The 22,290-nt window shown below is 51.0% G+C and overlaps 7 protein-coding genes across 10 annotated transcripts in view; 3 read left to right on the forward strand and 4 right to left on the reverse strand.

Annotated features, from left to right (window-relative positions):
• LOC142990557 (protein NLRC3-like) overlaps positions 1-1,323 on the reverse strand; it is a 13,473-nt gene extending 12,150 nt beyond the window's left edge. For all 3 annotated transcript variants that reach the window (XM_076140377.1, XM_076140379.1, XM_076140376.1), the window contains exon 1: positions 1,301-1,323. The gene's annotated coding sequence lies outside the window, so the exon portion shown is untranslated. The remainder of the gene's footprint in view (positions 1-1,300) is intronic.
• Positions 1,324-2,192: 869 nt separating this feature from the next.
• Positions 2,193-3,688, forward strand: otos (otospiralin). The gene is made up of 3 exons (XM_076140385.1): positions 2,193-2,259; positions 3,162-3,185; positions 3,501-3,688. Exons 1-3 carry the CDS (start codon positions 2,202-2,204, stop codon positions 3,686-3,688), a joined length of 270 nt encoding a protein of 89 aa, XP_075996500.1. The 5' UTR covers positions 2,193-2,201.
• Positions 3,689-4,185: 497 nt separating this feature from the next.
• Positions 4,186-5,494, reverse strand: LOC142990569 (enkurin-like). Its single transcript, XM_076140391.1, has 5 exons — positions 5,415-5,494; positions 5,171-5,316; positions 4,838-5,067; positions 4,476-4,622; positions 4,186-4,356 (listed from the first exon to the last, which is right to left on the reverse strand). Exons 1-5 carry the CDS (start codon positions 5,492-5,494, stop codon positions 4,186-4,188), a joined length of 774 nt encoding a protein of 257 aa, XP_075996506.1.
• Positions 5,495-5,916: 422 nt separating this feature from the next.
• On the forward strand, positions 5,917-7,934 carry LOC142990575 (COP9 signalosome complex subunit 9-like). The gene is made up of 3 exons (XM_076140398.1): positions 5,917-6,090; positions 6,771-6,843; positions 7,698-7,934. The coding sequence occupies exons 1-3, from the start codon at positions 6,028-6,030 to the stop codon at positions 7,733-7,735; spliced, it is 174 nt and encodes a 57-aa protein (XP_075996513.1). The 5' UTR covers positions 5,917-6,027; the 3' UTR covers positions 7,736-7,934.
• Positions 7,935-8,027: 93 nt separating this feature from the next.
• Positions 8,028-14,069, forward strand: and1 (actinodin1). Of its 2 annotated transcripts, none has more exons than XM_076140396.1 (7): positions 8,028-9,520; positions 9,849-9,943; positions 11,405-11,449; positions 11,646-11,791; positions 11,877-12,284; positions 12,406-12,657; positions 12,839-14,069. In XM_076140396.1, the coding sequence occupies exons 2-7, from the start codon at positions 9,871-9,873 to the stop codon at positions 13,877-13,879; spliced, it is 1,965 nt and encodes a 654-aa protein (XP_075996511.1). In that variant the 5' UTR covers positions 8,028-9,520; positions 9,849-9,870; the 3' UTR covers positions 13,880-14,069. The 2 variants fall into 2 exon arrangements, with proteins under 2 accessions (XP_075996511.1, XP_075996512.1); XM_076140397.1 differs by having other exon boundaries at positions 11,649-11,791.
• A 405-nt stretch (positions 14,070-14,474) lies between these two features.
• Positions 14,475-16,805, reverse strand: adipoqa (adiponectin, C1Q and collagen domain containing, a). Its single transcript, XM_076140392.1, has 6 exons — positions 16,789-16,805; positions 16,505-16,517; positions 15,681-15,891; positions 15,183-15,388; positions 15,018-15,098; positions 14,475-14,729 (listed from the first exon to the last, which is right to left on the reverse strand). The coding sequence occupies exons 1-6, from the start codon at positions 16,803-16,805 to the stop codon at positions 14,475-14,477; spliced, it is 783 nt and encodes a 260-aa protein (XP_075996507.1).
• A 1,502-nt stretch (positions 16,806-18,307) lies between these two features.
• Positions 18,308-22,271, reverse strand: LOC142990571 (pinopsin-like). The gene is made up of 4 exons (XM_076140393.1): positions 21,938-22,271; positions 20,991-21,319; positions 20,591-20,824; positions 18,308-19,542 (listed from the first exon to the last, which is right to left on the reverse strand). The coding sequence occupies exons 1-4, from the start codon at positions 22,269-22,271 to the stop codon at positions 19,276-19,278; spliced, it is 1,164 nt and encodes a 387-aa protein (XP_075996508.1). The 3' UTR covers positions 18,308-19,275.
• Between the last annotated feature and the right edge of the window lie 19 nt (positions 22,272-22,290).

Consider the following 22,290-nt stretch of genomic DNA (forward strand, 5'->3'; position numbering starts at 1 on the left):
CACACACACACAAGCTTCTCAATAAATTAGAATATTGTGGAAAAGTTCATTTACGTCAGAATTCAATTCAAAGTTTTTTTATCACACACAAACACACAAGCCTTTATTTGTTATAATTATAATAAGTTTGGCTTCCAGCTCATAAAAACCCCAAATCCAGTATCTAAGAAAATTAGAATATCACACAAGACCAATCAAGATAAATTAAATGTGGGCCTTCTGTAAAGTGTGTGTTCATGTTTGCACTCAATACTTCTTTTGCACAAATGACTGCATCACTGCGGTGCAGCATGGAGGCAACCAGCCTGATGCACTGCTCAGGCGGGACGGAAGCCCAGGGTGCTTTGATTGTGGCCTTCAGCTCGTCTGCATTGTTGGGTCTTGGGTGTCAATGACTGTGAACTCAGTGTTCCCCATGATTGTGTAGCTGACTGAACCAGACTGAGAGACGATGTAAAGGTTCAGGAAACCTCAGCAGCTGATTTAGATCAATGAGCTGATCAGAGCGAGAGAACGTGAGTCTACAATATTGAACTTTTTCACAATGTTGTTATTTTCTGAGAAACTGAATTTGAGGTTTTCATGAGCTGTGAGCCATACTTAGCAAAATTATAACAAATAAAGGCTTGAAACATTTCACTTTGTGTGTAAGAATCTATAATATATGAGAGTGTGACTTTGAATTGAATTACTGAAATAAATTCACGATATTGGGGTGTGTGTGTGTGTGTGTGTGTGTGCGTGTGAAGCCGGCCCATACGGACCCGGACCTACAGCCAAAACAGAATGTTATGGTTTAAAACAGGGCGCTTCTGTTTCTATTTTAACCGGCACCGCTTCTGTAGTCTTTACGGTAATGGTTTAACGGACCAATTGCATGCGAGTTAAGCCATCCCACGTGATTCTAGCCAGCCAATCAAGTCTGTCTCAGTGTTGCCAACTTGGCGACTTTCTCGCTAAATATTGCGACTTTCCAAATCCTTTTGGCGACATTTTTTGTCAAAAGCGAAAAATCGAGCCACTTTTCCCGGTGTGTTGGAGACTCTGACGTATCGATCTGCAGTAACAGCGGGTGAAGCCGCGCGCGCCTCCCCGCACTCACAGGCTCGTCAGGCTCCCAGAACCAGAGTCCGGCGAGTCGGCCCGCCCGGCAGATCGCTCCGAACCAGATCTTCAGGACCTTTGCTTCAAGAAATGTTCTCTAAATGGAGCTCTTTACATTTCAGTTGAATACCCTTGGTATACACACACACACACACAGTATGAAAAATAAACTATGATCCATTAAACTCAAACTCACGCTGCGTCACGTCTCAGCTCCTCAAACTGAAACAAAGTTAACTTTCGTTTTGACAGTGCGTGTGTCGCTCCATCTAGTGGACAGATTGTAGAAGTGTGGTTTGTTCTTAATAAACTTCATTTCAATAAGTAAAGAGATAAATAATAATAGAAATAAAGTCCTGATATACAGTGAGAGGTCTCTGTCTCTTCATTTTATGTGTGTGTGTGTGTGTGTGCGCGCGCGTGTGCGTGCGTGCGTGTCTTAGCACCATCAGGTGGACAGGTTGTAGAAGTGTGGTTTCTTCTGTTTCTCTTCATTTAAATAAGTTAAGTAGATGCTAGAATTAAAGTCCTAATCAACATTCTTCTTCTCTGGTGTCCATCTGTTATTGATTTACATCCAGATCTCCTAAACTAATAGAGAGAGAGAGATCATGTTGTCACTTTTATCTCTGATCTGTAACCTCAGTCTCATAGCTAATGGTGTTTTAAATCAATCAATCAATCAATCAATCAATCAATCAATCAATCAATCAATCAATAATGACTTCTGCTTCAGGAGCTGTAACTCAAGAACATGGATGGAAACATGTGGGAGGAGACAAACGCCACCTGGAAATCTCAAGAGGGGACACAGTTCTGTACAGATAATGTGGGCATGGCTGAGCTGAGCTGGACTGTGTGTGTGTGTGTGTGTGCGCCTCCTGTGAGCCCCACACACTGCAGAGCACTGTGAAGCAGCAGACACACACAGCAGCGTCTCCCTGCTCGCCCGTCAGGAACCATTCACAGGTAAACTCTTCCAAAGATGAATCATGTGTGGATTTGTCCAGATGAGGTCTGGTCTCTTTGCACACAGCTTCACTGTGAGCAGCTGATTGAAACATTAACAGCATTTGTTGTTCCTACAGGAGGGAAAGATGAAGAGGACGGTGTGGATCAGTCTTCTCCTCGGCCTCCTCGCCTGTCGCCTCGCCGGTGAGTTCCGTTTCTCTTCTGTCCACTTTAACAACAACAAGTCTGTCCAGTTTCATTCTAAAGTCTTTAGAAACGTCTCAAGTCTCCAAAGACGCCAAAGATATTCAGATGCATTGTGGAGAGATGATAGCCAACACATGAGGAGCAGAGACAATGATTTATTCTTTCATAATAATACAATTAAAAAGAAAATACAATTAACAATTACTAAAACAGAAAAATACAATTTAAGAATTTAAGAAACTACAAGTGTCACTGTTAAACACATCAATCTTCCCTTCATGTATTTAAGGATTTAGTCATAATGTTTTATCAGAATCTGTATAAATGCTGTGATTTAGTTTGTGGTAAACTGAATTATGAATGGTTACAAATATGAAATGCTGATTGAATTTAGCGTCTTTGAGTCGACTCATTAGCATTTAGCAGGTTAACAGAAAGATTAGGATGATTTGATGCATCATACATGAAATCTACTGAACCTGTGCAGTAAAGGCAGAGTTTGATGAGTGCATGTAGATAATAATCATCTATCATCAATAATATGACCATAAACATTGAATGGATGTGGAGCTGCAGCCACAGGCCAGGGTTTGTCTCTTCCTGCTGCACAAAGGCGACGCTGTTCAGGTCTGCAGGAGGAGCTGTGTGTGTGTGTGTGTGTGTGTGTGTGTGTGTGTGTGTGTGTGTGCCTATGTGAAATTCTCAGAAATAATATTTGAGCAGTGAGCAGCGATCTCAGGCTCCTCTGGGAGAAACTGGATTCTCACTTTTCCAGACCTGAATCCCGTCTTTGTACATATAAAACGTTGGAATGTTTGGGAATGTTAATTTCCTCTCTTTCCCCTCTTCCTCTCTCTCTCTCTCTCTCTCTCTCTCTCTCTCTCTCTTCCTCCTCACAGAGGCCAGAGTCATCCCAGAAGGAGGTAAATATGTAACACGTCCCGATAGAACCCGGATTATTACCACAAATGTTGGAACGCACAGAAAATCACATACTGACGTTGAAGCCGCACTTCACCTCGTAACTGTGTGTGTGTGTGTGTGTTCCTCTGTCAGTGTGTAAATGTTTGTGCTTCTCTTCAGCTCTGTAGATCTTTGAATGGACTTACAGAGGAACAAACACACTTTAGCGAGTTGGGGCTTATATCTCACAGAAATGGGGCCCTTTTGTAAAATCTCTGATTGATCTTGTGGATGGAGTCCCTGACGTGTCTCTGCGTGTCTCTGCGTGTCTTCAGTTCCCTATGATGAACCACCGGCTGTCCCCTACTGGCCCTACTCCACTTCTGACTTCTGGAACTACATCGAGTACTTCAGATCCATCGGAGCCTACAACCACATCAACCAGATGGCCCGGGCCTTCTTCGCCCACCAGCACCTCGGCGACACTTTGGGATACGAGACCAACGTGGGACACGAACACTGAGGGGGAGGAGGGGCCCGGAGGGGAGCAGGGACCAGGAAGACCAGGAGGATAGAAAGGGGGTGGGGGGGTGGGGGGGTCTACAGTGAACTACTAGTGTTTCTTACTCCAGCATAGCCTTACATAGAAGTAGAACATGTAACCCTTTGTGTGTAGGATTGTATATCTTCATGTGAAGTACTACAAATAAATCATATACATCTCAGCCAGGCAGGGTCAATACTCTCATTTCATGTGCTCGTTTCTCACAAAACATACACACAACGACCTACAGCTGACTGACCACACATCCCTCCAGACATCCCTCCATCCATCCATCCTCGGCTGGAGCCAATCCCAGCGTCCGTTTTGTCTAAGCTGCGTGCCTTTGGAGGTGGGAGGAAACCGGAGCACCCGGAGAAAACCCACACCGACACGGGGAGAACGAGTAAACTCCAAACAGAAGCCAGATGGTCGATTTTCCTCTCAAATGCAGTGACGTGTTGGAAAGCGTTCCAGTCTTAGTTGCCGATGCAGATGAATTTGTGCGCCTCGAAGATGTCGATGTCGGCCTCCAGCTCCTTCAGCCCCTTCTCCAGCCGATCCTTGCGATCCTTTGTGGCGTAAGTGATGATTCTGAAGGGGAGGGTCAGATATTGGCGGGTCATCTCAGTCCACTCCTTCTTCAGGCCCTGGGAAACAAACCAACAACAAACAACAACAAGTGAGCTCTGGTGGTTTGTGGAGGTTTGCTGATTAACCTATCTGACTTTGTAGGTTTCAAATGTATTTGTGTTGTGCACATTTATACCTCCAGGATGGCCTGTCGCTCCTCCTCAGTCAGCTGTTTCAAGGCCTTCTTCCTCCTCTGCTCCTCCAGGTCTTTCTCATGGTCCTCCTTTGCCTGCAAAGACTCTGTGATTCGCTGCTGCACGTACCGGGGAGTCTGCCCGTAATCCTGCAGGCACACAAAGGAAGCAGAACTATGAGAGCTGTGGAGGCTGGAGAGGTGGAACACTTCATACAGAAGTTCTAAAGGTCTTTGAATGGACCCTTAAGCCTCTAAAAGCCCCTCTACATGAAGCTGTAAGTTAACATCTACGTCTCCTAAATGCTCCAACAGAATCCCTTCTGAATGAGTGAATGAGTGAACAAACTCCTGGAGGACTTCACCTTCTTCTTCCTGTACTTTGGAACAAGTCCTGAATTTTCCAGGAGGTGTTTGTCTCCTCGTTTGGTGTCTGCATAGATTGGCAGTGGCACTTTCAGCACGATGTCTTTGTGAGCCGTCTTTACAAAGTCCCTCTTGGTTTTAAGGCCCATCAGTGGCTTTTCTGTCCTCAGAGGAACAGGTGGTCTCCTGAAGGCGGAGGTCTTAGGGGACACGGCGGAAAAGACTTTCTCTGCAGGGACAAAGTCAGAGGAGTGAATTATAGAATCGTTTATGAAAGATGCAGCCACTCATTGGTGAAACGGGGTGGAGTGCAGAGTAGATGTTGGTCTCACTTTCAGGACGTTTGGGCTCTTTGGAATGTTTCAGGAGGTATTTGTCTGGAGCGGGCACCTCCACGTTCGCTGGTCCCATCGTCCTCATCGCACATTTGTTTTGCTTTTCTTCACGCAGAACTGTTGTCCTAAACTTGGAGGTGTACCTGTAGAAACGGACCAAGAGCAGTCAGAGCATTCAGAAATCAGCAACAGAGTTTAAGTAACACAGAACTGCTCCATCAAGCTGCCAGAACCACTTTACCTCGGCGGTTTCTCAATGTGAACCTTCTCCTTGTGCTCGTGTTTGTAGACGGTTTCCAGTGGATATTTGCAGTCTGACATGGTTTCTTGTTCCACCCTTAATTGAAACTAAAGAATTGAATCCCAACATGTCAGCCATACCTTATATAACAAGCGACTGATGCGGCTGCTTGGTAGTGATGTCGCTCCTCATCCCAGCCGCCCAAACAATGACGTCAATGGATGTGAACATATCAAGCCACAGTGACTGATGATGTATGACCTTGCAGGGTGGTGTGTGGTGATGTCATGCCTGTCATACATGAATATCATTACTGTTATTACTGTGCGTGTTGGCAGCAGTAGTGATATTAGTCGTCCTGGTAACATGCATGTGTGGAATGAGCGCATCAGAAGGTAACTGCAGCCACGCTTCAAATAGCTTCATTTCGTCATCACTCCTAACAGAATGACCTGTGACTGACGTGTTGTCGCGCCCGTCCTGCAGGGGGCGGCCAAGCTGCCACAGAGTGTGCGTGAAGACTCTGCGGAGAAGCAGAAGAAGAGGCAGAAGGAGGAAGTGGAAGGCCTAGCGTGCTACAAACACAAAAGTACAAACGGAGAGAGGAAACAAAATGAAACCTGCCGTGGACGAGATGTTTCCAGAAGGCGCGGGCCCGTATGTGGACCTGGACGAGGTTTGTTGGCCGAACGGAACGGAACCACGGGTCCACACCCGGGCTAATGTTAGCTGACTAGCTAACGCGGCTAAAAACACTCCGCAGCTAAGAGTCCGGAAATTCGAGTTAAAATCAAAGTTATCAATACAAATGTTTATGACCAGGCAATTATTTAGAGCTTAGTTTAGTGTCGTCTGTAATTCGCCGAGCTAGGTTATGTTTTTCATGTACTAACGTGGAAAAGTCGTATGGTTAAAGCGAATCCTTGCTTTTCATCAAAGAATACAGAAGTGAACTTATAACGTCATTTAATATCTAACAAACAGGGTCAGAAACGGCTTATGAACACAAATGCAACGCAGTTTTGGTAGAAATTAAAATAACGCTGCCATGGTAACATGAGCATGACGCGTTATCTATTCCTGTCATCGAATAACAATCAGTTTGTTCTTTATTGAACAACAATGTTTCACTATGTAGTCGAATGAAAATAGATCAACAGATCGATAAATTCCTGTCGGTTATTATTTAATGCATGTACAGTTTATGTGGATCATTATTCTACTGAAATGACACACACACACACACACACACACACACACACACACACACACACACACACACACACACACACACACACACACACACACACACACACACACTAGCCTCATGTGTGCCTGTAATGCTTTGTGTTACAGACAGGGGGCAGCAGTGGTTTGCTCATGGACCTGGCAGCTCATGAAAAAGCGGTGCACTCAGATTTCTTCAATGGTAAGGACTTCTTCTTCTCCTTCTTCTCCTTCTGCTCCTTCTACATGATGTGTGAGAACACAGGTGCACCAAGGTGAACGTTTGATCCATTTATCTGCTTAAGACTGACTTTGTTTTCTGAAGAGCGAGGGAGAAGAGAGAGAGAAAGAGGGGGGGGAAGAGAGAGAGAAAGAGGGGGGGGGGGGGGGAGAGAGAGAGAGAGAGAGAAAGAAGGGGGGGGGGGAGAAAGGAGCGAGAGGGGGGAGGGAGGAAACGAAGGAGAGAGGGGGGGGGAGAGAGAGAGGATGGTATAAAGTGAGTTTATAGCTTCTCTTAGACTGAAACTCAGCGGGACACCACGCCAGTCAGCTGCTTTGAACACACACACACACATACACACACACACACACACACACACACACACGGTGAGCAGAAAATTAGAAACACCTTTCAAGAAAATGCTTATTTAGGTAAGAATGAGCTTTAACAACCGTGTGTGTGCGTGTGTGTGTGCGTGTGCGTGTGTGCGCGTGTGCGTGTTAAATGATCAGTCTTTTCCTATAAATCAAAGCCTCACTATGTTGAGACTCCACAGGATCAAACCAATCACAGCGCCACCATGTGGTGTGAGCCGGGGAAACGCCAACCCGGCTCTGCTCGCTCACCTGAGGACCTGAGTGTCAATAAAAGGACTAAAAAATGAGTGTGGGGGGGCTGGGGGGGGGTCAGTTTTGCGCTCTCTGTTTGGTCTCCGGTGTGTCAGGAGGGCGGAGCTTCCCTACGCAGACGTGGCGGCGGCGGCGTGCAGGGAAACAGCTGTACTAACCCAAACCCTCTTCTTCTTCTCTCCCTCTCTCTCGTCCTCCCACCTGCAGACTTTGAAGACCTGTTTGACGACGACGACCTGCAGTGAGGAAAGCGTCCCGATAAACTTGGTTTCTGTGTGTAGATATGATGAAGATGATGATGAAGATGATGGCTGTGCTGACCGTGGCTTTGTTTGATCTCTACCTTCTCTCTCATTTGTACAGCCCCCCCCTCCCCCCGCTCCTCTACCTGTCACTCAGCACTGAGTTGAAATAAAGCCTTGTTTTCCCCGTGGCCCAGGTGAACCAGGTGTGTGTGTGAATTCTGAGAATCCTCGGCATTCCGGCGTGTGAGAAAATGAGGCGCACGCTTTTGGCGTCGTCGTGTTTGAATCTGCTCCCGAAACGGATTGTAGGTTTGCCGGCGCTGCGAAACACCTGTTGGTACGCCTAATTACACACGAGGTACAGTGCTAACGCCAGCACCGCGCGGTCGCCTGAGGCACGACGGGACAAGAACGGGGCTGCAGAAAAATGTGGGAGTCCAGAGGGAACCAGGGTGGAACACCGAGGGGGGGGGAGGGGGCGAGCCTCTGCAGCAGAATGAATACAAGGAAGACAGGAAACTACACACACACACTTTGATCTTATAGGACCTGAAACCCTTTTTAACATCTGATAACAGGCTGCAGATCTTAAATGAGCTTAAACACCAGACTGATGTTTGTTTGACTTTAATATAACGTTCATAACCTCTCAGACCAGCAAAGTGGACTCAACGTGAACCTGAGCGTGTGTTGATTGAACTTGAACGTGTTTCCTCTCTGGAATGATGCAAGCTGCCCTAAATCAGCCCAGAGGCGGCGGCGGCTTCACGTACGAGCGCCGCAGCTCGCCAAAGCAAAGCCGTTCCTCTGAAGCGCTGTGGAGGAACGCGCTGAACGTCTCCCTTCCTGCCGATGATCGCCGAATGTTGTGGTTATTACAGCATGGGGTCAGATGTGCTGGTGTTGGGTCACAGCGCAGTAACGTGTCGGTTTGACGCCTGGTCTGCGTTGGGACACGCCAGCCTGAGCGCAGAGCAAACGCACACTTTAACTGTGGAGGAAACTGTAGATTATCAAATACCTCATGTGCAGACCAGCTGTCCCTGTGTGTGTGTGTGTGTGGGGGGGGGGGGGGGTCTCTAAGAAGTGCTTATGTGGCGCCTCAGCTCCCCCTCGTTACCTCCCTGTCCGCCTCCCTCTTTGTTTTACCCGCTGGCGAGTGGACGGGCCTGACGGTGGCGCTGTGTGCTGCTTGGGGACCGGACGAGGTGGGACGACATCGCTGGCTGGTTTGAGCTCATGGTGGAGTTCATAAGCTGTTAGATGTCATGGTTGATCCACACAGTCAACTAGAGGCCTTGGTGGAGGTGTGTGTGCGTGTGTGTGTGTCCATATGGAGATGTCTCTCACCTGAGACTTCTTCTCTTCTTCCTCCACGTCTACAACTCCTCCCACCTTCACTCTCTTCCTGCATTTCATTACGCCGCCTCCTATTGGTCAGATATACCACAATGTTTCAACCAATCAGGTGTTCAGCATAGTGTGGCTGCCGACCCCCTCAGGTGGTGTGTGTGTGTGTGCGTGTATGCGTGTGTGTTAATGAGCGTTTTGTGTGTGTGTGTGTGTGTGTGTGTGCTCTGTTTAAAACCTTGCAGGATCCCCTCGTCAGGCCAGTCTGTCAGAGGGGCCGTAGGGACAGGGCGCACACAAACACACACACTCTCACACTCACACACACACTTTGCGTCGGAGTGCAGCCGAGCCCAGGTGGACGAAGTCATCTGGTCAGGAGGCCGCGTCACCTTCACCTCCAGACCTGCAGACAGATACGCCGGACAAGCACAGGTAAGAGAACACACACACTCCGTACATGGTGTGTGTGGGGGCGGGAGGGTAGACTTAGGTACTTTCCAGCTATTCAAGGTCAGGTTGAAGTATAGTTGGACTGCTAGGACCACCTGGCTTCCTTAAGGAGGCTCCAGGCAGCACGGTAGTTTAGAGAGAGAGAGAGAGATTTAATGCCCTTGATCGTTCCAGGTAACATGAAGGAAAGTGTTAAGATGAGATTGGATTTGTTCTGACCCGATTGGGGAATAAAGCCTCGTAGAGTCGATTGCAAGTTGAGTGTTGCTGAGGTGATGGAAAAGATGGAAGTCTAACATTCTGTTCTCAGCAGGAGAAGAGGAGGTGAAGTCATGGCCGGAGGAAGGAGAGCAACCTTCTCCGGCGTGTGCACGGCCGCGCTGCTGGCCGCCGTGTTGCTGCCCGGTGAGTACATAATGTGGAATGGAGGCAGACACGCCCGGAACGGGAGTTAGAGAACATTCCGGGTGATTATCCCTGATGCCTGTCAGCGTGAGCCACTGACCGCAAACAGCCAACAAAAGCAAATTGGAGCTAAAAACACAAACGAGCAGAAGTTTTGGGGGTTTAATGATATAATGGAGCAGAACAGATGGTTGCTATAGGGTACAAATCCCTGGCACTACCTCATTACTCCTCATTACTCATGATAGTTGTCCATTATCTCACACTGAACACAGCGTAAAGCACACAGGCACTCATTTTAAGCATTAAGTCACAAATCTCCTCCGTGGACACGTGGAAGGTGTCGTCCTGTCAAAGAGAGAGGGAGACCTGCTCGGCCTCGGAGGAGGTTTGAGCTCTCATGATGAACAGGAAGGCGGTGCGCCCCTCCCGCAGCTGTTTGCACTTTCTTTCTCGGTGTTTCGGCGCCGCACAGCTCCTCGTCTTCCTCTTTAAGTCTCATCTTCAGCCTGTAAAAGCGTAGGAGCGGACCAAAGGTTAGCGGGGGGGCGGAAGAATGAAGGGGCGGCTTTCCTTCATCGCCCCTGCTCCTGTTAAAAATGAGTACCTGTCAGCATCGCGCCACCTTCCTCCTCCTCCTCCTCCTCCTCCTCCTTGTTAAAGCCGAGCTGTTTCCAGATGTGCCCGCTACCTTTTTACAGGCTCGTAAAAAACAATCCAGCGGAAACACGGAGGCAGGATCATTTAGCCCACTCTCCTCCTGCTCTTCCTCCTCCTGCTCCTCTTCCTCATCACCCGGGGTCACCTTCACGTCGCCCTCCTGCTTCCTTCCTTTGCAGATACGTACCTCTGCTTAGCCTCCGTGACCTTTGGCCCTGCCATGCGTCTGGCTCACTTGAGTCAAAGTGATCCAGCTGCTGGTTGTTGAGTCGCAGGTGAATCATTTCTCTGCATACTGAGTGTACACACACACACACACACACACAGAATCATCCCACACCAAGTGATGATTGATTAAGAAATTATGGAGTAAAAGTGGAGGATTTGTAGTGAAGTGACAGTAATGATTCTCTATCCAGTATTACTTCCTGTGTGTGGCACAAACCCCTGAAGGACTCCCTGCAGGCCATTCACACCTCCTCTGTTGTTCCCCTCTTCCTCCTCCTCCTCCTCTCCTTCTGTGAGGCATTAGCACGTTTCCCCTGTGGAGATGAAAGGCCCTGCATGTACAGAGCAGCTTACAGGCTCGCCTATAAAATCTGTAAAGCGCCGCGCAGGCCAAACCTGAAACACCGAACATAAAGACTTTGATCTGTCACCATGTCTGGAGTTTTTACTGTTTACTCTCTCTCTCTACTCTCTCTCTCTCTCTCTCTCTCTCTCTCTCTCCGTCTCTCTCTCTCTCTCTCTCTCTCTCTCTCTCTCTCTCTACTCTCTCTCTCTCTCTCTCTCTCTCTCTAGCGTTCTTGTCTGCTGGACCGATCGTGCAGAAGCCCAAAGGAGAGGGTAAATATGGAGTTAATGTACAGATGTGTACCTTCATGCACGCACACACACACTCTTTACATACACTGTGATGATTCTTTATTCCCGTCTGAACGTCAAGAACCAGTTTGGATTTAAGTCCAGTTTGTGCCAAAGTCTGAATAGTTACGCCCGGCAGTGTTTACATACCCGCCTCCTCCTCTTCTGTCGCCCTCAGCAGGTGAAAGCATCCAGGAGAAGGCGACGGCCGTAGCGGCGCACAGGAGGCTGATCCGCAACCGCAGGAACATCAGCTGGTACAAGCAGCACTCGGACTTCTGGGGCTGGTACAAGTACTTCACTGAAAATGGCAACCAGGAGGCGGTGAGTACCACACACACACACACACACACACACACACACACACCTAAGCCTTGGATTTGAGGCAGATGTTGTCCTCCCCTGGCAGGTTCAGGAGATGGACCGCATCTACCTGGCCTACCTCCAGAACAAGAACCGCGCCGAGGGACGCCGCTCCTACAAGGCCTACTTGCGCCACCTGGGGGACATCTACAAGGCTTGCGCCGACTCGGACGACCCCAACTGCGTGTCGTCCTCCACCACCAGGCCCAAACCTAAACCAGAGCCCCCCAAGCCTGCACCGGTGAAAACCTGCGACCCCACCAAGGACCCCTACTGCCTGTATGCAGCTTTGGTTCAAGGCAAGAGCCCCTACCTCCCCCTGGTGCTGCCCGCTGCCGCCCCCGCCCCGGCCAAGGCTCCGGCTCCTCTCTACGTCCGCTCGGCCGCTCCAGCAAAGGACCCGCAGTCTGGCTATCACTACTACGCTCCCTCCACCACGCCGTTCCTCTCCAAGGTACCGCACCTATAGATGCTTTAGAGTCGGTTAACCTGCCTCACACCTCCAGACGGCACAAGCGTTCGACCTTTGGGTTGGGTGGATGATGTCATACTATCTTCCTCTGGTTTCCCTCCAGGAGCAGAAGGCGGAGCTGCTGCGCATCTGTTCGTCCGATGACGTCGAGTGTCTGCAGTACCACCTGAAGGCCGCCTACGGCTACGCGCCCTCCGCCGGGCCCCTGCCCTCCTACGCCCACCTGGGCTGCGATCCCAAGACAGACCCGAGCTGCAAAGCCAAGCTGGTGCAGAAAGCCCCCTCGGGTCTCTACCTGCAGTACCCCAACTGTGACCCGCAGGATCACTACTGTGCCTATGCTGCCTCTCTAGTGGTGCGCTCACGTTTCATATACTTACCTCAGTCTGGATGTGTGACAGGAAATGGTGTTTAGAATTCAGTCAGGATGAGGTCACCAACATTGTTTGTTGTTGTAAGTTGTGTATCTGTTTGACACAGTGAATGTATTTAGTTTCCCTGCCTTGTGTTGATTTCTCTACCATCTTCTCCTCCAGGCGCCCCGGGCCCCGAACCCACCCGCCCCGGCCGGGCCTGGATCCTGTAACCCTCTGTTTGAGGAGGGCTGCAACCCCCTCACTGCCACCAGGTTTGCCACGCCCCCAGATTCGTACAAGCAGCAGCAGCAGGAGGAGAGGGAGGAGGCGGCGGCCATCCGCATGGCCCCCGCACCCTCTGAGCGCCATCACGACCCCTACGCCATGTTCAGGGACGCTTATGCTAATGCTAACGCTAACGCTAACAGAATCGCTGATCCTTACGCGATGCACCGTCAGCCCAGCGCCGCGGCGTCTGCTCCGTCTGCTGACCTCCACACCATGCTGCGACAGTACATGGCCCAGGCCCAGGCCCAGGCCCAGACCAACAGCCCCTACGCCCCGCGCTCAGAGGCGTCTGCTGACCCTAACGACCCTTTCACCGCGCTGCGTGAGACCGCCATGCAGCGCCGGGGTCCTGCCACCTCCAGGCAGCAGTACCCCTTTTCCCAGCCCCATTATGAGGAACCTGCCCAGGAGGAGCGCCACCCTCTGGGCCCCCCAGGTAAAACCAAGGAGGGCTACGACTGCTTCATCGGCTACGACCGCGACTGCCACCCCGTGAAGCCCAGCGAGCCTCGTGCTGGAGCCCACCGCCGTGTCCCGCACCCCGCCGAGGCCTACGAGCCCCACCAGAACGCCGACGGCTCGCGGAGTGGAGTGCTGGAGCCCGAGAACCCGCACTGCGACCCCGAGTACGACCGCAACTGCCGTCTGCGTCGCTACGAGCCCGAGGCTGCGCGCGTCGGAGCGCAGCCAGAGCGCCACGCCGAGGAAGAGCGCGGCCAGGGGGCGACAGAGAGCGAGCGGCAGCAGCAGGCCGAGCAGCAGGAGCAGTACGAGGCCGAGCCCTACCAGAGCGGCCAGGAGGAGCCTCACGTGAGCTACCCGCCGCTCTCACCGGCCATGCCCAACTTCCAGGACATACTGCGGCGCTACGGAGACCAGTTCCCCGAGCAGGGTGATCACAGGGCGTACGCAGGCGACTACCGTAAGAAATAAACGCAAACACGCATGCATAAGGACATGAACACAGTCCCAAGCCTTCTGAATGCAGCTCAGACTGGATGGGATGTGGGACGAAGGGGGAGAATGAGATGTGAACCACGTCTCACTTCTGTTTCTCTGCATCTCACTTTTTTACTTATTGTTTGTTGCTTTATATGTCAATGACCGAGTATGTAAAGTTTTTTTTTTTCACTTTGAATGTTTTAATAAAAGCTCTAGAAAAGCGTTTTTGTGTGTTTTGTTTTCATTTCTTATCCTCACACTTTCCTTTAAGGGTTTAGTTCTTTCATGTCAGTGTGTGTGTGTGTTTGTCCTTGTGACCTTTGACCTTTACTGGGGATGTTCTGCTCTATTTCTGGGTGGGAGGAGCTTCAGAGCTTCAGACAGCAAAGACCTTATTGATCTGTGAGCTCAGTTTAACAAAATTAGCGATCTCCAAACATGGACACCATCAGACACAAACATCCAGAACATCAACAAACCATAGGGCACCAAGATGTGTTTAAAATGGGTCGGGTTGCTTTAATGCTCATGGTTAGATGGAGGTGTCGCTCCAGGGGGAGAAGAGGAAGACTGGAGGATGAAGGTTTCAGCTCCAGAGGCTGGCGTGTGGCTGCAGCAGGAAGCCTGTGAATGTGGAGTCGTTGTTGACGTCGGCGTAGATTCCACCACCACCCGCCGCCGCCGCCGCCGCTCCGTACACCTGCAGCCACACCTGATCCCCGTGTGTGAGGGAGAGGACGGCTCCTCCTGAGGCCTGGTCCAGATCTGAGGCCTGGTACTGATCCAGCGTCAGAGTCACCACACGTCCATTAAGGTACAGACCCACCCTCACTCCCCGACCCTGTGACACACACACACACACACACACACACACACACACTCAGCAATGTATGTTGGACTGTGTGTGTGTCTGTCTGTCTGTCTGTCTGTCTGTCTGTCTGTCTCTGTGTGTGGGTCTCTTTGTGTGTGTGTGTGTGTGTGTGTGTGTGTGTGTCTGTGTGTCTGTGTGTGTATGGGTCTCTTTGTGTGTGTGTGTCTCTCTGTCTCTGTGTGCGTGTGTGTGTGTGTGGGGGGGGGGTCTCTCTGTTTGTGTGTGTGTGTGTGTGTGTGTGTGTGTGTGTTCCCTCACCTGGACAGTCATATGGAAGGTAAAGTAGTACAGTCCTGGAGTGAAGCACCTGAACTTCCCTGACACATCGTCATAGTGGCGCTGGGAACAGAAGAGAGGATGTCGTGACTGACTGATCAGTACATTGGCTGTATGATTGATTGATTGATTGATGGACGGTGTTACCTGTTCATTGTAGAGCACCTTGGTGAAGATGATGGGCGTGTCCACTGCAGTGGTGGAGGCGGTCAGTCCCATGCTGAAGGCGGAGCGATAAGAGAAAGGATCTTCTCCTGCTGGCCCCGCCTTCCCCTGAACTCCAGGGAAACCCCTCGGCCCCCGAGACCCGCCGTCCCCAGACCCGCCCGGATCTCCTCTATCACCCTTCACACCTAAAGAGGAAATGGGTAAGTGCCTTTGTTTATATCTGAAGAAATGAATCCTGCAGTGTCCCCGGGTTCATAGTCGGGAGATCGAGGTCAAAGTTCACATTTTAGATTTTTTTTTAGCCAAAGACCTCCATTCAGTCTGCTCGCCCTGTGTCAACACCAGCTCACCACCAGGTGGCAGCAGAGCACAGACAGACTAAATAAATCTTCCTGTTCAGATGTTTTGGAGTTATGTAGCACAGATGTGTGTTTGATGTGTGTGTGTTTGTTACGATGCGTCTCGTCTCCGCGTTACCTCGCCCTCCAGACTGGCCCGCCTCCCCTGGACGGCCCTCTCGCCCTTGCCGACCCGGCGGCCCATGCGAGCCGGGGGTCCCTGGCACTCCTCTCATCCACGCCTCACAGCTCTCTCTGGGGTCAAGGGTCGCCTCCTCACCCTGGCTCCGGCTCCATCCGCTAACCAGCAGGCAGAGCAACAGGGGCATGCACACGTTCACCATGGCAACCTGCCGGAAAGAGAGGAGGCAAAGCCAGAGAGCAACTATATCGATACAAATCACAAATAAGCAAATAAGCAGTAAATGTGTAAAATAAAGTTTAAATCTAAGAGTGGGAGAAACTGACGTCACGCCTGGACCTCTGCACGTCCAAGTGCATTTACCCCTCACCGCCGCAGGGGGCGCTGCGTCAGTCCCGCGCGCATACGCAAACACACACACGCACGCACGCGCGCGCGCACACACGCACACACGCACGAAGCACGTATTTACTGAGGAGTTCCGGTGTGAATCCAAGTTCAGCGCGAGTCAGTGAGCGCAGACGATCAGCTGACGGCCATCAGACCGGACACGTGCGGGAGGGAATCACATGCGATCGATGAGGAAGATGAGGATGAAGATGCGGCGCGGGTCTCAGGTGAGATCTCTAATGTTTGTGTTGATTGCTGCGTTTCAATGTGTGTTCGTGCGCCCCGCCCACTCTACTTTAAAACGATTTAAAACCCAAAAGCAGCGAGTCGCCATTCAGACAAAAACTATGGATTTGTTGGTCAAATGGAAACGCTCGTCTCTGCTGCCCCCCGCTGGTCTGACCGGTACTGCGTCGTGGAGAGACTCTTACCTTCTCCAGAGTCCTGCGGGAGGAAGACAAACCTGAGGGAATCACACTGTCTGAGCGAGTGTGTGTGAGATGGTGTCTCTTATGGGTGTGTGTGTGTGTGTGTGTGTGTTGGGGGTATGACTTTGTCACCAGATGAAGGTAGATTCACTTTGAGATATATATAGGAGTGAAAATCTCTGTCACACACACACACACACACACACACACACACACACACACACACACACACACACACACACAGAGAGAGAGCTGATATTTAATGAAGACCAACAGATCATCATCACATGACGCCCTCACACATCGGTCCATCTGTTGATCGTGGTACACACACACACAGAGACGTATGGCTGCCACGCCCACTCAACCACGCCCACTCAACTTCGGCAACTCAATCACAGCAGCAGACCGAACTACTGGAGATATCCTGCGATCCAAACCTCCCGGGTAAAAAGGCCACGATGCGTTCGTGCAGCTTTGTAGGTCGCTCTGAACACGGCGGACCACCGGGAGATGGAGTCCACGGGGGGTCTGCTCTGCTCTCACATCCAATTACCTGTCTTCAAGAGGAGAAGGAGCTTCAGAGGGAGTGAGGGAGAGAGAGAGAAAGGTGTCAAAGGGAGAGGGAGCGGACCTGATGAGGGGCGAGAGAGGCGCACAGCGGGCGGCCACGCTCACGCTGTGACGCTACATTACAACAACACTGCCCCCGGCTGGTCTGACTGGTACTGAGAGAGAGAGAGAGAGAGAGACTGGAGGACTGAGAGTCTTATCATAATGAAACAGTGTTGCTGCTCAGAGACAAAGCAGCTGTGAATTCATTTCATACCAAATTTACATCAGAATTATGATTTATTAATTGTGTGTGTGTGTGTGTGTGTGTGTGTGTGTGTGTGTGTGTGTGTGTGTGTGTGTGTGTGTGTGTGTGTGTGTGAGGTGAGAGATGATGCGTCACTATGTAAATGTCATTTTGTTGAGGCGTTGAAGGACTCGTTCTCCACACCTTTGATGGTTGTATGTAGTACAGTGTGTGTGTTTGTGTGTGTGTGTGTGTTGTATACGCCTGTGGTGATTGGTTGGCTCCTGAGTCTTGTGCTGGTTGAGGGTGGAGGCCTGGTGGTGGTGTGCCAACCTTGGAGTGATGGATGACTCCGCCTCCTGCTGTCGTCTTGGCGATGCACCGGTGTTTCTCTTGCTTTCCTTCACTGTGAGCTCTCGTTCATCATCCTCAGCTCTGGTGTGTGTGTGTGTGTGTGTGTGTGTGTGTGTGTGTGTGTGTGTGTGTGTGTGTGTGTGTGTGTGTGTGTGTGTGTGTGTGTGTGTGTGTGTGTGTGTGTGTGTGTGTGTGTGTGTGTGTGTGTGTGTGTGTGCGTGTGTGTCTTTGCGTGACACAAATCAATAAACAGCCAGCCCACACACACTGATTTGTGACATGATATCATTTATGATTGAAGGAAGCACACAGGGTGACATTGCAGCTTCTGAGGTGAAATGTCCCTTAAATGTCCCTTAAATGTCCCTTAAATGTCCCTTGTCCCCTCTGTCCGTGCGTCCTGTGTGCAGAGAGACGTGCGGTCATGTCACCGCCTCTTCCACTGTGACTACATCTGTTTGTTTGTTCAAATGAGGTTTGGGGCTCAAATCTGTCAGGAGGGAAGGAGTGAAGCCAGGGAACGTCTCCTCTCTGTGCAGCTGTGCTCAAACATCACCTTACACAAGAGGAAGGAGGTGCTGCTCCAACACGCTGGTGTGGAGTCGGTCAGATTAAGGAGGCACACACACACACACACACACACACACACACACACACACACACACACGTTTCATCAGTGCCAGATGAAAGCTTGACCTCATTTTGTGGATCTTTGCGTGATTGAATCACTGGTGCGTGGGTGAATGCAATTCCACCCGTTCCTCTCCCGTTCCTCTCCCGTTCCTCTCCCGTGAGCTTCCTTTTGAAATCCTAAAGTGCGACGGTGCTCGTGCATGTGTGCTAAGAAACGTGCTGATGTGTTGCTGCTGTGCTAGCACTTCCTGTAAGACGCCACGCTGCTAAATATACACACGACTAAACCGTTGCTCCACGTCTGAACCCTGTGTGTTAAAGCCTCTAAAGCTCCTCTACAGGAAGACATGTTGACCTCTGACCTTTGACCCTGAACCCCCTGTATGTTGTCATGGGTCTCTATCCTATAGTAGCTCTGACCTTTGACCCTGAACCCCCTGTATGTTGTCATGGATCTCTATCCTATAGTAGCTCTGACCTTTGACCCTGAACCCCCTGTATGTTGTCATGGATCTCTATCCTATAGTAGCTCTGACCTTTGACCCTGAACCCCCTGTATGTTGTCATGGATCTCTATCCTATAGTAGCTCTGACCTTTGACCCTGAACCCCCTGTATGTTGTCATGGATCTCTATCCTATAGTAACTCTGACCTTTGACCCTGAACCCCCTTTATGTTGTCATGGATCTCTATCCTTTAGTAGCTCTGACCTTTGACCCTGAACCCCCTGTATGTTGTCATGGATCTCTATCCTATAGTAGCTCTGACCTTTGACCCTGAACCCCCTGTATGTTGTCATGGATCTCTATCCTATAGTAACTTCCTGGTCCTTCTCTCCTCAGTCTGCAGCTGGTGTGATGAAGCAGCTGACAGGATGTAGAGCAGATAGACATCGTGAGGACAAACAGTAGAAGAAGAACAGAGATGTGAGGAGATTTACGTGCGACCTCAGTAGGTTTCTGTCTGGGTTCCAGGAGGTTCTGGGTTCTTACTCCTTGTATTCAACCATCAGGATCACTTTGGCTTTGGCTCTGAAAGCAGCAGGGGGAGCAGAGGGGGCGGGGTCTGTGGCTCCTTCTGAAGACCCCTCCTTGAATCCCTGGGTGGGCGGGGCCATGGGCGGCGAGGGAACAGACGCGTTGTGTTTGAGTCCTGGGTGGAAGGTGCGCAGTGTCACTCGAGACAAAGTCCTGAAGGCGGAGCCCGGGGGCGGAGGGGCGGAGCATGTTAGGAACGCCCTGAAACACATGAAGAACTACACACACACACACAGACAGACACACACACACACACGTCACCATCAGTAGCGTAGTAGTGAGCAGTGTCTCTGTGGTAGCGTTAAAGTAGAACACGTTGTATTCCTGTAGTCTGAGACGCTGTAGCAGTAACGCCATCGCTGCGTCTCCTCTCAGCGAGCAGCCGGCCCTGCTGGGTAAACATAGTGTGCTTAGTATACTCTCCAGGTACACACGTATACGCTAAGTCTACTACATTTACCCAGGATGCCACAGGGCCAACAGGTGATTGATATGTAGACGTTCCATAGAAGAAGAATCGACACTTTGTTTGGTTTGTGGCGTGAATCTGTGCGGCGCTTTAAGTCTTCAGCTCGCCTCAACACACGCGTGTCTGCTGGGCTGGGAGGATGTGAAGACTGAAAGCTCCACGCAGGCCTCAGTGTGTGTGTGTGTGTGTGTGTGTGTGTCTCATCTTTATTCCCTTCGCCCGTCCTTTTGCTTCTTCTTCTCTTGTCTTTGTTTATCCGCTCCTTCTTCTTCTCCGGTCTGTTTGCTTTCATTCATGAGATTTGAATTCAGTTCAACTCTATCAACCTGTTCAATACTCAAGAAACACACACACACACACACACACACACACACACACACACACACACACACACACACACACACACACACACACACGTCCTTCCTCTCTGTGACGCTCGTCTCAAACATTAATCTGCTAATGAACAGTCTAACGATTTATTGATCGGCGAAATGTGACAGGAGTCCTCATTTCCTGTCCCCCTCTGAATGTCACGCCATGTAAATCAGGCGTCGTGCACGAGGGGCGGGGCCGGGGATTCGGTTGTCAACTCCAGGGGGAGAGAGAGAGAGAGAGAGAGAGAGAGAGGAGAGAGAGAGAGAGAGAGAGAGAGAGAGAGAGAGAGAGAGGAGAGAGAGAGAGAGAGAGAGAGAGAGAGAGAGAGAGAGAGAGAGAGAGAGAGAGAGAGAGAGAGAGAGAGAGAGAGAGAGAGAGAGAGAGAGAGAGAGAGAGAGAGAAGCGAAAAAAAAGCGGCTCACCTGTTTGTTCATGAATATGTAGATGAAAGGGTTAATGACGGTGGAGGACTTGGCAAGCAGCGACGGCGTGACGCTGGCCTCTGGGGTCAGGAGGTCAGGAGGCCCAAAGACGGAGAGCAGGGCCACAACGCCGTAGGGCAGCCAGCAGACCAGGTAACTCATCACCATGGTGACGATCATCAACAGCACCCGCTGCTCCCGCCGACGCGCCACCGCCGACCTAGCCGCACTGACCTGGGAGAGAGAGAGGGAGAGGGAGAGAGGGAGGGGGAGGAGGAGAGACTTTGTTTAACTTGACACCTGGATGCAAAAGTAGAGACTTAGAATGTAGAAGTGTGTGTGTGTGTGTGTGTGTGTGTGTGTGTGTGTGTGTGTGTGTGTGTGTGCAGCAGAAGCCGACCTGTCGTACGGCCTGCAGCAGCTTGCCGTAGGAGTACAGGATGACGCTGAGCGGCAGCACCAGGCAGAAGGTGAACAGGCAGACCACGTAGGAGATGTTGTTCCCCGTCCGGGTCTTCCAGTCCACCGAGCACGTGGTGCCGGGACCCTCGGGCCCGTATCGGCTCCAGCCCAGCAGAGGCGGCGCGGTCCAGGCCAGAGAGTAGAGCCAGGAGAAGCAGATGCCCCTCAGCGCCGGACGGAAGTTTGTGCCGTCGGCTATGGTGGGCGCCATCATGGTGCTGTAGCGCTCGTAGGACAGAACGGCGAGGGAAATGAGAGAGACGATGCCTGAGGTGGAGAGGACAGAGCAACGTGTCGACGTAACCAGGAGGCAAAGGCAGTGAGGGAAACAGGAAATGAGGCTTTGAGGCTGATTAAGCGCGTGACAGTGACACTCAAAGTGCGGCAAGAGCCTGTTTCAGATAAGGACGTTGCATCACCGTGCGGTGTGTTACGACATGTGGACATTAACGCACTTCATAGCAGCTGAAGTGAAATCAGAACTAATCAGCACGCCAACGCTCAAGCTTCAGCAGGGACCACACACTGATTACTGTGTGTGTGTGTGTGTGTGTGTGTGTGTGTGTGTGTGTGTGTGTGTGTGTGTGTGTGTGTGTGTGTGTGTGTGTGCCCTTTGAGGGTGCAGAGAGAAATCTGTGTTCTTCTACTGTTTGTCCTCATGAGATGTTTGTAGGTCTTTGAATGGATCCATGACAACATGACAGCGTCTTCACTCAGTGGGATGAAGATGAAGACAACAGGTTGGTACAATCAGCCTGAGGGTGGCGCTGTCATTACCACTTTGATATACATAATAAGACATAATAAGAAGTAGTAACAGTAACTTAGCTCAGCACCTTCATCTTCATCACTGACCACCGTGTAAGTTTTTTTTTCCAAACTCACCCAAAGACGCGTTGATGAAGCCGTACCACACGCACCCGGCGCGCCCGATCAGCCAGCGCCCCTGGGTGCTCGCCGCGAAGCTGAACGGAGTCCCCAGCACGCTGACCAGCAGGTCGCTGGTCGAGATGCTCACCAGCAGCAGGTTCATCGGCGTGCGCAGCGTCCGGTACCGGCAGAACAGCGTGAGCACCAGGAAGTTACTGAGGAACCCGACGGTGCCGATGAAGCCGAGGCACAGCGCCGCCACCAGGTGTCCCGCGGGGCTGAGGGCTCCGGCCGGGTTCGGCCCCCCGCGGCACTGCGCGCAGCCCAGGCTCACGTTGGATACGATCATTCCGGACCGAGCCGCGAAC

Source organism: Genypterus blacodes, unplaced genomic scaffold, assembly GCF_046128005.1.
Source record: "Genypterus blacodes isolate CSIRO-AG114 ecotype Tasmania unplaced genomic scaffold, CSIRO-AGI_Gbla_v1 ptg000589l_1, whole genome shotgun sequence".
Lineage (NCBI taxonomy): Eukaryota > Metazoa > Chordata > Actinopteri > Ophidiiformes > Ophidiidae > Genypterus > Genypterus blacodes.